The sequence below is a fragment of the Rhinoraja longicauda genome, chromosome 8 (assembly GCF_053455715.1).
Source record: "Rhinoraja longicauda isolate Sanriku21f chromosome 8, sRhiLon1.1, whole genome shotgun sequence".
Taxonomy (NCBI): Eukaryota; Metazoa; Chordata; class Chondrichthyes; order Rajiformes; family Arhynchobatidae; genus Rhinoraja; species Rhinoraja longicauda.
Genome location: NC_135960.1, coordinates 69,546,189 through 69,561,922, shown reverse-complemented (window position 1 = coordinate 69,561,922; position 15,734 = coordinate 69,546,189). Strand labels below are relative to the sequence as shown.

The following is a 15,734-nucleotide window of genomic DNA, read 5'->3' as shown; positions in this document are numbered from 1 at the left end:
TTTTAACATATAACAAGGTAGCCTCCATATAAATGTGACATCAACTCTATATAAATGCTACTTGCTTCAAAATCACACACATTTCATGCATTAAAAAGCACACAGTGGGTCTGTCAAATGTTAATTCAACATCGCTGCAATGTGAAAAGCTTCACTCGAACACAAGATGTACAGTTGTAGACTTTATCGATGTTTAATCTGGTACATCTGCCCAGTTAAAGAATCACATTTTGCCATGCCTTTGAAATTGTAATGAAGTTGCAAACACATTCAGTTTGAAGTTAAATACTGTGCTGACAATGTTTAAAGAGAAGTCTGTTCAGATTCACCAGTGCAGGGGTAAAGGTTTAGCAGTAAGTGCAGATGCTGGTTTACAACGAAGACACAGAATGCTGGAGTAACTCAGTGGGACAGGCAGCATCTCCGGATGGAGTGAAGAAGGGTCTCGACCTGAAACGCCACCCATTCCTCCCATCCAGAGATGCTGCCTGTCCCGCTGAGTTACTCCAGCGTTTTGTGTCAGTGTTCAGGGGTAAATGTTGCCGCTTCTTCAGCCAAATTGGTTTGCTTTCCTATGTACCATCAGCAGGGTGGGAGTCAGAGTCCTGTTAAACTAACCTGTGAACTTAGAAACATAGAAACATAGAAAATAGGTGCAGGAGGAGGCCATTCGGCCCTTCGATCCTGCACCGCCATTCAATATGATCATGGCTGATCATCCAACTCAGTATCCTGTACCTGCCTTCTCTCCATACCCCCTGATCCCTTTAGCCACAAGGGCCACATCTAACTCCCTCTTAAATATAGCCAATGAACTGGCCTCAACTACCCTCTGTGGCAGAGAATTCCACAGATTCACCACTCTCTGTGTGAAAAAAAGCTTTCTCATCTCGGTCCTAAAAGACTTCCCCCTTATCCTTAAACTGTGACCCCTTGTTCTGGACTTCCCCAACATCGGGAACAATCTTCCTGCATCTAGCCTGTCCAACCCCATAAGAATTTTGTAAGTTTCTAGAAGATCCCCCCTCAATCTTCTAACTTGTACCCTGCTGGCCCGGTTAATGTTTCTGCACCACTTCAGCTTGTGTGCGGAGAGAAGCAGTGATCCCGGCCTGGGGTAGGCACTGGGTGGTGTTCACTGCTGGCCATGGATTTGCCTGGCATTCCCCTGCTCACCTCCTTCCTCTCTCTCACCACATCCCATTGTGCGATGACTCTGAAAGAGTACCGGAGTGACTGCCAAGTCCGTGGTTCGGCACGGTGGTGCAGCGGTAGAGTTGCTGCCTTACAGCACCAGAGACCCGGGTCCAATCCTGACCACGGGTGCTGTCTGTAGGGAGTTTGTACATTCTCCCTGTGACCGCGTGGGTTTTCTCCGGGTGCGCCGGTTTCCTCCCACACTCCAAAGACATGGGGGTTAATTGGCTTCAGTAAATTTTCCCGAGTGTGTAGTATGGAAACATTGTACAGTGGTCGTTGGTCGGCACAGACTCGGTGGGCCGAAGGGCCTGTTTCTGTGCTGTATCTCTAGAAACGAAACCTCCTCAGGAAATTCAGCATGTCCCCAATGACTGTTATGTAGGAAAATAACTGCAGATGCTGGTACAAATCGAAGGTATCACAAAATGCTGGAGTAACTTAGCAGGTCTGGCAGCATCTCAGGAGAGAAGAAATGAGTGACGTTTCGGGTCGAGACCCTTCTTCAGACGTTTCGGGTCGAGACCCTTCTTCAGTACGTTTCGGGTTGAAACGTCACCCATTCCTTCTCTCCTACATGCTGCCTGACCTGCTGAGTTACTCCAGCATTTTGTGATACCCAATGACTGTTACAAACTTCTACAGATGCCCCATAGGAAACACACTGCTGGGTTACATTACAGCTTGGTTTGGGACCAGCTCTGCCCAAGACTGCAAGACATTGCAGAGAGTTGTGGATGTAGCCCAGTCCTTCAGAGAATCCCCACCATTGACTCCATCTACACTTCACGCTGCATCGGAAAAGCAGCCGACATAATCAAAGACATGTCATTCCTTCTCCCCGCTCCCGTCCAAAAGAAAGTACAGATGCTTCAAACTCTGGAACAGCTTCTTGCCCTCTGTTATCAGGCTTCTGAACGGGCCTTCCATAAGCTGAGGCACTGTCCGATTCCCCTCTAACCCATTGCGGACTTTGTCTCGGGAACTGATGCGCTACAATGCTATATTCTGCACTCTGTATCTTCCCCTTTGCTCTACCTGCTGTACATGTTTGACTTGATGCGTGGTAACATCTGATCTGATTGGATTGTGTGTAAAGCATGGCTTTCCACCGTAGCTCGGTGCACGTGGCAATAGTGGGCCTAAGCCTGGGTTTTCCCCCGTTGTAATAACCAGTGTGGTGAGCAGTGAGCGGGCTGCGGCAACAATCTCAGTGGTGCTGTGATCTCTCTCTCTCTGTTGCCCAGGTCGGGAGGTGCTCGTGGCGAGCAGGGTGGATGGAGTGGAGGATCTGGCGTTCGACTGGATTTCCAGGAACCTTTACTGGACGGACACGCGCCACAGCAGCATCTCCGTGCTGCGCCTAGCCGACATCTCGCGGAGGACAGTGGTGAAGAACCTGAACAACCCGCGCTCCATTGTGGTGCATCCGATCATGGGGTAAATGAACACCAGCAGTCAGAGCACGATCCAGCGCCGCGCACGGGCACAGCGTTCCCACGGGGGGCGTTGCAGGGGCGGCTGCAGTGCCAGAGACCCGGCTTCCATCCTGACCACCGGCGCTCTCTCTTACGTGTTTGCACCTTCTCCCCATGACCCCGTGGCTTTTCTCCGGGCGTTCCGGTTCCCTCCCGCGCCCCAAAGGCAAGCGGGTTTACAGGTTGTGCAGGAAGGAACTGCAGGGGCTGAATTTATACCGAAGGTAGATACAAAACGCTGGAGTAACTCAGCGGGCCAGGCAGCATCTCTGGAGATAAAGAATAGGTGACGTCTTGGGTTGGAACCTATTAATTAGCTTCTGTGAACATTTTTTAAATTGTCCCCCGTGTGTAGGATACTGTTAATGTACAGGTGGTCGCTGGTCGGCACGGACTCGGTGGACCGAAGGGCCTCTTTCCATGCTATCTCTTTACATTCTAAAGTGTAAAGAGTGTTGCTGTTTCTTTCACCGTCAGGTACATCTTCTGGACAGATTGGTACCGGCCTGCCAAGGTGATGAGAGCCTGGTGTGATGGGTCCAATGCCGAGCCCATAGTCAATGCCACGCTCGGCTGGCCAAACGGCCTCGCCATAGACTGGAGGTAAGCACAGCTAAACACCTGAGGGAGATGGTAGCTCAACTCTCACAGGCTCACCTCTAGGTTGTCCTCTGTTGACTATCTCAACGTTTCGCTACTATCGCAACGTTTAAGAAACATCTGGACAGGTACAAGGACAGGAATGGTTTTAGAGGGATATGGGCCAAGCATCGTCAGGTGGGACGAATGTGGATGGGAAAATTAAAAATCGAAACATGAAATTTAACACCGAGACGCAAAATTGAAAACCGAGACGCAAAATTTAAAACCGAGACGAAATGTAAAACCGAGACACGAAATTGAAAACCGAGACACGAATTGAAAACGAACTGAGACCCGAAATTTAACACCGGGACAAAATTTAAAGACAAAACACAAAATTTCAAAACCGAGATGCGACATTGAAAACCGACACACAAAATTTAAAATCGAAACTCGAAATTGAAAACCGAGACACAAAACTTAATATCAAAACAGGAAACTTAAAACCAAGACACGAAATTGGTCGGTGGTCGGTGGTGGGTGCGGGAAGTTTGGCTGAAGGGCCTGTTTCCACGATGCATGACTCTACTAACCTGAATAGACAGCCTGAACCTTAGCCCAATAAAAGACACAAATCACTGGAGCAACTCAACGGGTCAAGGCAGCATCTCTGGAGAACATGAATAAATGATGTTTCAGCTTGAGATGCTGCTTCAGATTTTTGATGCAACATTTATTGAGTTTTGGTGGCATTAATCAAAGGATCATAGAATGGTACAGCCGCTTCGGCCCAGCTTGCCTATGTCGGCTAAGATGCCCCATCTACACTAGTCCCACCTGCCTACGTTTGGTGTAGTATCCCTCTAAACCTGTCCTATCCATGTACCTGTCACCTGCGGAATAACCCAGGATGTCCCAGGGGAATGTGTCACCTTCACACGGACAACATCAGATATGGGATGCAGATCACTGGAGCTGGGGCAGGAGTTCCACTGCCGACACAACTGTGCTGTAAATAGATAGACACAGAGTGCTGGAGTAACTCAGCGGGTCAGGCAGCATCTCTGGAGAACATGGATAGGTGACGTTTCACAGAGTGCTGGAGTAACTCAGCGGGTCAGGCAGCATCTCTGGGGAACATGGATAGGTGACGTTTCACAGAGTGCTGGAGTAACTCAGCGGGTCAGGCAGCATCTCTGGGGAACATGGATAGGTGACGTTTCACAGAGTGCTGGAGTAACTCAGCGGGTCAGGCAGCATCTCTGGAGAACACGAATAGGTGACGTTTCTGGCCGACACCCTTCTTCAGACTGAATGTCGGAAGGGGAGGGGAATGAAAGCTGGGAGAGAGAAGAGGCAGGAGAAAGTGTGGCAGGTAATAGGGTGAGGGGGGGGGGGGGGAGAGAGGGTTGATAGGAAGATGGTTGGACAAAGGCCAGAGATTGAAACAGAAGGATTGAAGAGTTGTGAAGCCAGAGGACGGAATGTGGGAGGAAGGGGAGGGAAGGAAGAGGTGTGAGTCCAGATGGGGTACAGAGAGAGGGGGTGGGGGGGGGGGGGGGGGGAGGTTGGTTAGAGGTATCCTAGAATTGGAGAATTCAATGTTCATACCATTGGTTGTAAGCTACCCAAGTGGAACATGAGGTGTTGTTCCTCTGGTTTGTGTGTGGCCTCACTCTGACAATGGAGGAGGCCCATTGACAGATAAGTCAGTGTCGGAATGGGAAGAGGAGTTAAAATGGTTGGCAACCAGGAGATCCAGCAGGCCTTGGCGTTAGATGCGGTCCCATGTACTGAGATGTCCCTGATGTGAATATCCACTTGTTTCATCTATCGGGACTATTTCACTCGTCCTAAGTTCATCTCGGTTCTTCTGCTCCGATATGGGATCCTCTATCTGGAACAGTCTCTCTGTTTCTCTTTCCACATATGCTGCCCGGCCCGCTGAGTGTTTCTGGCATTTGCTATTTTCATTTTAGATTTTCCACTATTATTTTACATTAAAACACGAAATGCCAGAGGAACTCAGTGGGTCAGGCAGCATCTGTGGAGGGGATGGACAGGCGACGTTTCGGGTCGGGACCCTTCTTCAGACTGATGGAGCAGGGAGGGGGGAAAAGGTGGAGAGGGGAGGTGGGAGCGCGACAAAGCCTGGGGAGTGATAGGTGGATACAGGTGAGAGGGGTGATCGGCGGATGGGTGGAGTAAGTGACAAAGGCTGGAGGTGAAAAGGAGATAAATGGAGAGAATAAGGAGAGAAGGAGGAGAGGAGGAGAGGAGGAGAGGAGGAGGGGAGGAGGGGAGGAGGAGGAGGAGAGGAGAGGAGGAGGAGAGGAGGAGAGGCGAAATGTAAAGCTGGAGGGGGGATGGTGGGTGGAAGGGGACAGGAGGAAGGGGAAGATGGGGGGATAAAAGTGAAATGGGGGTCACAGGGATGGGATACGAGGGGAAGGAGCAGGGTGGCTGGGGTGGAGGGAGATGGTGGGAGGCATGTGTTCATTTCTTGTGCTGGACTCTTGCCTGTTTCCATTAACCAGATACAGCCAACCACCACCCATTTTCCAGCAACTGATGGCCTGCCCCCCCCTTCAATCTGGACAAAATCCCCTCCGGAGGTCTCCCCCCGCACCCCCCCCCCCCCCGAAAAAGTGGCTCCTAGGCCGGGCAGGGCGAGGGAGTCAATCTCAACCTCATCGGGACTTCCACGGCCGATCGGCGGGTCAGATTTGCCCCTTGCGTCCGGGGCTCTGGATCTCCAGCCCGACCGGAGCCGGCAGATCCGTTCCCATTGCCGATTTCCACGCCCGACTTAACGGGCCGATATCTCCCCCCCCCCCCCCCCCCAGCCCCCTCCACCCCCAAAGCCGTGACCTCTGTTGGTCCGGCAAAAACGGATAATCCAGGAAGGTTCTGGAACCACGGGTGGCTGAAAATGGGTGGTGGAGCCGTAATTGTGATGCTGAATTTCCTGTCCTTGGGCTTTGGGGGGCATGCTCTGTACATTGCTTTACATGGTTATCCATTCCCGCCTTGAACTGAATGAAAGATTTCTCCTCCTCCAGTTACTTGCGTCTCTATTGGGTGGACGCCTTCTTTGACAAAATTGAGCACTGTTCCTTCGACGGTCTGAACCGACAGACCCTCGGTCAAATCAGCCAGATGTCTCATCCTTTTGGGCTGACCATATTTGGCGGTAAGGCATCTTTCTGTGAAAATACTAAAGGAGGCAGTTTTGGGGAAACGCAGACTTTACGCGAGTTTACGTGGGGGATACGTGCTTGGAAAGCAGCACCTCGTTCACAAATGCGTAAACTGCGCTTTGAAAATCCACGGGTAAATTTGAGCGCGTTATATATTAAAAATAGCGGCGTGCAAATCGAGCTTGGGAATTAAAGGAACAAGGGCATTATTCCAAACACACGTAAAAGGCGAGGGGCCTGCAGATCTTTCGATTAACGCAGTATGGGGACATGTTTGATTTGCTCTGCTGCCTCAGAAGGCAGTGGAGTCCAATTCTCTGAATGCGTTCAAGAGAGAGCTAGATAGAGCTCTTAAGGATAGCGGAGTCAGGGGGTACGGGGAGAAGGCAGGAACGGGGTACTGATTGAGAATGATCAGCCATGATCACATTGAATGGCGGTGCGCACAGGCTCGAAGGGCCGAACGGCCTCCTCCTGCACCTATTCTCTATTGTCTGTTGAAAAACAGCATGAAATAGTTGAATCCTCAGCAACGTGTCCGTGTGCTCTCCTTGCAGATCACGTGTACTTCACTGACTGGAGACTGAATGGAATTGTCCGCTTGCACAAGATAGATGGCGGCGGGATGACTATCATCAGAAGAGGCGTCGACAACATCATGCACGTGAAAACCTATGATGCCTCTGTGCAGACCGGTACGTGTGGAAATGCAGCCTACTCAGTTCATACCCACGCAGCAAGAGTTATAGACTCAGATTTTAGAATCACGCAGACGGTAACGTGAACCAAAAGAAATATACCCGTCACGCATTGTCGTGCCTTGGTCTGCCAGCACTTACTTTAGTTTAGAGATACAGCATGGAAACAGGCTCTTCGGCCCACCAAGTCCACATAATCCAGTCGTCACCCAACACTAGTTCTGTCGTACACACTAGGAGCAATTTACAGAGGCCAATTAACCTGCAAAGCTACGCGTCTTCGGAGTGTGGGAGAAAACTGGAGCGCCCAGAGAAAAGTCACGGGGAGAACGTACAAACTCCGTACAGACAGCACCCAAGGTCAGGACCCAACCTGGGTCTCTGGTGCTGTAAGGCAGCAACTCTACCGCTGTGCCACTGAGCCACTAACACTGGAGATGAGATCTCTAATTTTCCTGTAAACAAAATGTGCAATAAATACCTTTCAGCTTTAAAATAAAGTGACTGCCTCAGTTGAGTTTAGTGAACATTGTTATTACGAGGGCAAAACCCGGATCATTTTTGCGAATGAAGCATTTCTATTCCCAATGTAATTTAATAATATCCATTAGATTTCATAATGGCCGTAAGTGATAGGAGCAGAAATAGGCCATTCGGCCCATCAAGTCTATTCTGCCATTCAATCATGGCTGATCTATCTCACCCTCCTAACCCCATTCTCCTGCCTTCTATCCATAACTTCTGACACCGGTACTAATCAAGAATCCATCTATCTCTGCCTTAAAAATATCCACTGACTTGGACTCCTCAGTCTTCTGTGGCAATGAATTCCACACATTCACCACCCTCTGGCTAAAGAAATTCCTCCTCATCTCCTTCCTAAAGGTACGTCCTTTAATTCTGAGGCTGCGACCTCTGGTCCTAGACTAGTGTAAACATCCTCCCCACATCCACTCTATCCAAGCCTTTCACTATTCGGTAGGTTTCAATGAGGTCCCCCCTCATCCTCCTAAACTCCAGCAGGTACAGGCCCAGTGCCGACAAACGCTCGTCATCAAAGCAATGTTTTAATAAATGCTCGTGTTAATGAAACGCATTTTTGTGTTTGCGTCCTTATCTTGTCTAGACTAACCTGATAAGCATTCTGCTGTGTTCTAAACCTAGGATCTAACTCCTGCAACAAGCCGGCAAACCCCAACGGGGACTGTAGTCATTTCTGCTTCCCGACCCCCAATTTTCAGAGAGTGTGTGGCTGTCCGTATGGAATGAAACGAGGCTCCAACAACCTGGACTGCGTGGAAGACCCGTCTAGCGAGGCGTCCATGCAGCAGTGTGCCATCTTTTCCTTCACCTGCGCCAATGGAAAGTGCGTGCCCGATTACAATCACTGCGATGGGGTGAACGACTGCCACGATAACAGCGATGAAGCCAACTGTGGAACGTCCAGTACGTACTTTAGTTTAGTTTAGTTTCGAGATACGGCGCGGAAACAGGCCCTTCGGCCCACCGGGTCTATGCCGACCAGAGATCCCCGCACGCTGACACTACCCTGCACACGTTTTTGGAGCGTGGGAGGAAACGGGTAGATCTCGGAGAAAAGCCACACAGGTCACGGGGAGATTATACAAACTCCGTACAGACAGCACCGGTAGTCGGGATGGAACCCGGGTCTCCGGTGCTGCAAGCGCTGTAAGGCAGCAACTCTACCGCTGTGTCACCGTGCCGCCCTGTTGAAACTTGCACAAAACCCAGCCAACACGTCAGTCCAGGCCAAATGTTTAGCGGCACAGTGAATTTGTTTAAGATGCCTACATTTCTCCAGTTGCATCAGATCAAATTTACCTTTCAGCACATTTAATTAAAGCATTCTTGGGCTAAGAAGTAACATATTATGAATTTTTTACGGAAAGTCACTAATTGTCCTCCGTTCCCAGAAAGCGTATCATTTTGTCATTAATTATATTTATAATGCACCCATTCAACTCTTTGTGAATCATTACATTTAATTACTACATCATGAGTGATATTTCAAGTGGTGTTTTGACTGATTAGCCACTGTACTTGGAACCCTAGTAAGTCAGAGCAGCAGCAAAGTGCAATTTAATATGGGGAAATTAATCATGACCCACAATATCCTTGGGCCGTGAAATGTGCTTGCTTTGCAGAAATGATCTTGCATGGAGTTTTAACAGACATTCGTGGTGTTTTATAAGAATGCTGTTGAATGCAGATAGATATATATACAAATAGATTTTAATTACAAAGCTTCTGTGCTGCAATTGATGATACAAGGATCACCATTGCTTTGACCTAAACATCTGTAAATTGTTGAACTTTTATTTTTGAGACAACCCTACCTTAGCATCTGGTGTATGTTACGTTTACCAGTTCACCTGCGTAAACTAGGAAAGGTGTTCATCAGCTCATAAGTGATAGGAGCAGAATTAGGCCATTCGGCCCATCAAGCCTACTCCGCCGTTCAATCATGGCTGATCTATCTCTCCCTCCAAACGGCATTCTCCTGCCTTCTCCCCATAACCCCTGACACCTTTAGCTTTTTGTTTAGTTTAGCGATACAGCGCGAAAACAGGCCCTTTCGGCCCACCGGGTCCGCGCCGACCAGCGATCCCCGCACATTAACACTATCCTACACCCACCAGGAACAATTTTTTTAAACATTTACCAAGCCAATTAATCTACATACCTCTACGTCTTTGGTGTGTGGGAGGAAATCGAAGATCTTGGAGAAAACCCACGCAGGTCACAGGGAGAACGTACAAACTCCATACAGACAGCACCCGTAGTCGGGATGGAACCCGGGTCTCCGGCGCTGCATTCGCTGTAAGGCAGCAACTTTATCGCTGTAAGACAGCAACTCTACCGCTGCGCCACCGTGCCGCCCAATGCGAGCTGTATTGTTGTCGTGTTGGTACCCCATTTATGAAAGTGGTTCCTGCCTTGTTTCTGCACGCCCAGATACCACGTGTTCTTCGGCTGCTTTTGCATGCTCAAACCACCAATGCATCCCAACGTACTGGAGGTGTGATGGACAAAATGATTGCTTCGATGCAAGTGATGAGCAGGATTGCCCGACCAGCAACCCCAGCAGCTGTGCCGCAAGCTTTTTCACCTGCACCAATTCCTACTGCATCCCCATGCGATGGGTGTGCGACACAGACAATGACTGTGGAGACGGCTCCGATGAGCTGAACTGCAGTGAGTATCGTGTGTTATTCTGCAAGCTGATCTTGTAGCTTGTAAAGATTGATGAAGGGCAACTGGAATCTAGGTAACCCGTTTATCTCAAAAACTCAAAGTGCTGGAGGAACTCGGCGAGTCAGGCCGCAAGTGTGGAGGGAATGGGCAGACAACGTTTTGGGTCTGGACCTACTTGGGAACCAGAAACATCGTCTGTTCATGCCCTCCACAGATGCTGCCTGACCCATTGAGTTCTTCCAACACTTTAGTTTTAGATTTAGAGATACAGCGCAGAAACAGGCCCTTCGGCCCACCGGGTCCGCGCCGCCCAGCGATCCCCGCACATTAACACTATCCTACACCCACTAGGGACAATTTTTACATTTGCCCAGCCAGTTAGCCTACATACCTGTACGTCTTTGGAGTGTGGGAGGAAACCGAAGATCTCGGAGAAAACCCACGCAGGTCATGGGGAGAACATACAAACTCCCTACAGACGGCGCCCGTAGTCAGGATCAAAGCTGGGTCTCTGCCGCTGCAAGGCAGCAACTCTACCGCTGCGCCACCGTGCTGCCCTTTGCGTTTTGCAAAAGATTCCAGCTTCTGCAGTCTCTTGTGTAACCTATTTTTCCCCCGTGATCTGGTATGATTTCACTGCAGTCTGTTTTAATAGTTGAAGGAATTCTGGTGGAGCTAATTTGGATGGCTCCTGGGAATTGGAATGGAGTGCACAGTTGATGCAGTCCAATTCAACCTGCCTCTCCTCCCTTACCCTAACTATAGTCAACACGGTTGCAAGACTCAGTGTGTTAAACTTTGCGTCACCCAAACACTCTTACTCAGACATGTCCCCTCTCTAGAAGTAGTTGGAGATTATGGAGAGGGTGCAGGCACTACAGTTGTTTCACAAGCAGCACAGTGGCGCAGCGGGTAGAGCTGCTGCCTCACAGTGACAGAGACCCGGGCTCCATGCTGACCTCGGGTGCTGTCTGTGCGGTGTTTGCATGTTCTCCCTGTGCCCGCGCCAAACAGCGGTCACCTTAGTTCCATGTTATCTCACTTCCTCATCCACTCGCGACACACTAGGGGTAATGTTTGCAGAAGCCAATTAGCCCACAAACCCGCACGTCTTTGGAGTGAGGGAGGAAACCGGAGCGCCCGGAGGAAACCCACGCGGCCACGGGGAGAACGTACAAAACCGTGCTGACCCGTGGTCAGCATCGAACCGGGGTCTCTGGCGTCGTTAGACAGCAACCCGACCCCTGTGCCACCGTGCTGCCCCTGTTCGCTTTGAACGGTAGCGCAGCGGTAGAGTTGCTGCTTTACAGCGAATGCAGCGCCGGAGACTCAGGTTCGATCCTGACTACGGGTACTGCACTGTAAGGAGTTTGTACGTTCTCCCCGTGACCTGCGTGGGTTTACTCCGAGATCTTCGGTTTCCTCCCACACTCCAAAGACGTACAGGTATGTAGGTTAATTGGCTGGGTAAATGTTAAAAAAAAATTGTCCCTAGTGGGTGTAGGATAGTGTTAATGTACGGGGATCACTGGGCGGCACGGACTTGGAGGGCCGAAAAGGCCTGTTTCCGGCTGTATATATATGATATGATATGATATGATAATATCTCTTTTTGTTCACCGCGGAGATTTCACAAGCTCGTGCCCGCCTGAGCAGTTCCTGTGCCCGGAACATCGGTGCATCGACCCGTCGTACGTCTGTGACGGAGACAAGGACTGCCTGGATGGCCTGGACGAACAAGGATGTGGTGAGTGAGAGACGCAGGTGGCAGATTCACCATAGCCCTTCCTCGCTGACAATACCTCACGATTCAGCCCCCCTTAACGAGAATTTGTTTCTTTACAGTGTACAACTGCACTTCATACGAGTTCAAATGTACAAGTGGGGAACAGTGCATCAGCATCTTCTACTACTGTGATGGCATTTTTGATTGCCTCGATGAATCTGATGAGGCAGGATGTCGTATGTATATCATTTCGCCCAATTTTTCTGTATTTCTACGCGCTTGTTGCTTTGCCTGAGAACTAGATTCTGCAACTCTGCGCCTTCCCCCTTTCAGTACTTATTGTACTTGAGTTTGAACTGATTGTATTATCTGATCTGTTTGGATAGCATGCAAAACAATGTAATAAACCTAAACCTAAACCTTGGAGGGACACAAAATGCTGGAGTAACTCAGTGGTACAGGCAGCCTCTCTGGAGATTAGGAATGGGTGACATTGCGGGTCGAGACCCTTCTTCAGACTGCATTCAAACAACCCCATTCATTCTTAGACACAGCCTAAGAATAAAGGGGGAGGCCATTTAAAACTGAGGTGAGAAGAAACTTTTTCACCCCGAGAGTTGTGAATTTGTGGAATTCTCTGCCACAGAGGGCAGTGGAGGCCAATTCACTGGATGAATTTAAAAGAGAGTTAGATAGAGCTCCAGGGGCTAGTGGAATCAAGGGTATATGGGGAGAAGGCAGGCACGGGTTACTGATTGTGGATGATCAGCCATGATCACAATCTGGCTCGAAGGGCCAAATGGCCTCCTCCTGCACCTATTTTCTATGTTTCTATGTTCATTCTTTCCAGAGATGCTGCCTTAAGGGTCTCGACCCGAAACGTCACCCATTCCTTCTCTCCAGAGATGCTGCCTGACCCGCTGAGTTACTCCGGCATTTTGTGATACCTTCGATTTGTACCAGCGTCTGCCGTTATTTTCCTATGATCTTCTATGGAATGGATTTTGCACTATTGTTGTCTGGTTATCAAATTATCAATGACAAATTATTCATTTATTGCACTTGCTGTGCATTATTACGGTTACAGGCTTGGTAAGCTGCAGCAAGTGAGAATTTCATTGTTCTGTTGCTAGTACATGTGACAGTTCAACACTCTTGACTCTTCAGAGTCGTAGAGTCTCATGACACGGAAACTGAACCTTCAGCCCAGCTTGCCTACGCCAACCAAGATGCTCCATTTGCCTGTGTTTGGCCCATACCCCTCTAAGCCTTTCCTGTCTAAACATCTTTTAAATGTTGTTATAGTACCCGCCTCAACAACCTCCTCTGGCAGCTCGTTCCATGCACCCACCCCCCTCTGAGTGAATAAGGTTCGTTTAGTTTAGTTTAGAGATACAGCGCGGAAACAGGCCCTTCGGCCCACCGAGTCCGCACCGACCAGCGATCCCCGCACACTAGCACTATCCTACACACACTAGGAACAATTTACAATTGTACCAAGCCAATTAACCTACAAACCTATACGTCTTTGGAGTGTGGGAGGAAACCGAAGATTTCTGAGAAAACCCACGCAGGTCACGGGGAGAACGTACAAACTCCGTACAGACAAGCACAAGTAGTCGGGATCGAACCTGGGTCTCTGGCGGTGTAAGGCAGCAACTCTACCGCTGCGCCACCGTGCCGCTATGGGAGAGAAAGAGTGTTCCTGGCCTTAGTAGCCTCACGTTGCTCCTCAGTTTCCTGTTAAATCTCCCCTCTCTCAGCTTAAACCTATGCCCCCTGGTTCTTGAATCCCCTACCCTCGGTAAAAGACTGTGCAAGTGTCCATTAGAGGCTGTTGCAGTACCTGCCTCAACTACCTCCTCTGGCAGCTCGTTCAATGTGTTCACACTTCTGTACCTCTTGCCTAAAGGGGAGAGGGGAGAGGAGGTACAGGAGTGTGAAAATGCACAACTCCAGATTCAGGGACAGTTTCTTCCCAGCTGTTATCAGGCAACTGAATCATCCCATCACCAACTAGAGCACGGGCCTGGCCTCCCATCGTCCTCATTTGAAACCCTCGGACTATCTTTAGTCGGACTTTACCGACTTTTCTCTCACTAGACGTTATTCCCTTTATCCTGTATCTGTACACTGTGGACAGCTTGATTGTAATCACGTATAGGCTTTCCGCTGACTAGTTAGCAAGCATCAAAAAGTTTTTCACTGTACCCCGTTATGTGTGCCAATAAACTAAACCAAAGTAAATTGAAGATAGACACGAAAAGCTGGAGTAACTCAGCGGGTCAGGCAGCATCTCTGGAGAGAAGGAATAGGTGGCGTTTCGGGTCGAGACCTTTCTTCAGACTGAAAGTCAGGGGAAAGGGAAATGAGAGATATAGGCGGTGATATAGAGAGATATAGAACAAATCGAAAAGATATGCAAAAAGGTACCAATGATCAAGGAAACAGGCCATTGTTTGCTGTGGGCTAGGTGAAAATGAGTTACAGACAATGAGACTCAACAAGACGACTTTGAAGCAGGTACGACTTGGGTGGGAGAGGGATGGAGAGAGAGTGCGAGGGGATGCAAGGGTTGCTTGAGGTAAGAGACTAAACATTAGCATTGATTGCAGTGTTGTTTTTACCCCACAGCCACTCGGCCTCCGGGGATGTGCCACCAGAGTGAGTTCCAGTGCCAGGGTGACGGGGCGTGCCTGCCCTCCAACTGGGAGTGCGACGGCCACGCCGACTGCACCGATGCCTCGGACGAGCACCCAAGCTGCTCGCCCAAGAACTGCTCCCTCAGCCACTACCGCTGCGACAACGGCAACTGCGTGTCCCGGGACTGGCTGTGCGACGGCGACAACGACTGCAGGGATATGAGCGACGAGAGAAACTGCCCCACGCAGCCCTTCCAGTGCCACAGCCCCCTGTGGCAGTGCCCCGGCCTCAGCATCTGCCTCAGCCTGGAGAAGATATGCGACCGCTCTCCCGACTGCCCCAACGGTGCCGATGAATCCCCACTCTGCAGTAAGTACATTAGGACACGGAGCACACAGCAGTACTGACCACAACATCTACTCAAATGGTGCCTATGAATCCCCACTCTGCAGTAAGTACATTAGGACACGGAGCACACAGCAGTACTGACCACAACATCTACTCAAATGGTGCCAATGAATCCCCACTCTGCCGTAAGTACATTAGGACACAGAGCTAGGGTTGCCAACTTTCTCACTCCCGAATAAGGGATAAAAGGCGCGTCAGCACCCCATGCCCCACATGACCTCACCCAGCCAGTGGCCACGTGCTCCCGCTCCATCAATGGCGGCCGCCCAGGCCGGGAGGCGGGTTGGGAAGAAGAGAAGCTTCTTTCCTTAATAGGAGATTGCTAAACTAAAATAGGGTTTTTCCACAATCCAGTGGTGATGCATGGCTACCACTACTGATATAACTTTTTAATTCCAAGTGCATTTAATTATTTGAATTTAAATTTAAGTTCAAGATTCAAGATTCAATTTATTGTCACGTGTACCATTTAAGGTACAGTGAAATTTGAGTTACCTTACAGCCATACTAAGTGAAAAGCACCAAGGCACACAGCCACATAAAGTAAAATGTAACATAAACGTCCACCACAGCAGATTCCACATTC

The 15,734-nt window shown here is 49.6% G+C and overlaps 1 protein-coding gene across 1 annotated transcript in view; it reads left to right on the top strand.

The window, feature by feature from the left end:
- The window catches only part of lrp2a (low density lipoprotein receptor-related protein 2a), a 210,335-nt gene that overhangs the window by 42,468 nt on the left and 152,133 nt on the right, over positions 1-15,734 (top strand). Inside the window, exons 16-24 of the mRNA XM_078404632.1 lie at positions 2,445-2,637; positions 3,153-3,278; positions 6,320-6,450; positions 7,015-7,152; positions 8,320-8,601; positions 10,132-10,371; positions 11,999-12,118; positions 12,217-12,333; positions 14,732-15,109. Coding sequence (XP_078260758.1) covers positions 2,445-2,637; positions 3,153-3,278; positions 6,320-6,450; positions 7,015-7,152; positions 8,320-8,601; positions 10,132-10,371; positions 11,999-12,118; positions 12,217-12,333; positions 14,732-15,109 — 1,725 coding nt within the window. The remainder of the gene's footprint in view (positions 1-2,444; positions 2,638-3,152; positions 3,279-6,319; positions 6,451-7,014; positions 7,153-8,319; positions 8,602-10,131; positions 10,372-11,998; positions 12,119-12,216; positions 12,334-14,731; positions 15,110-15,734) is intronic.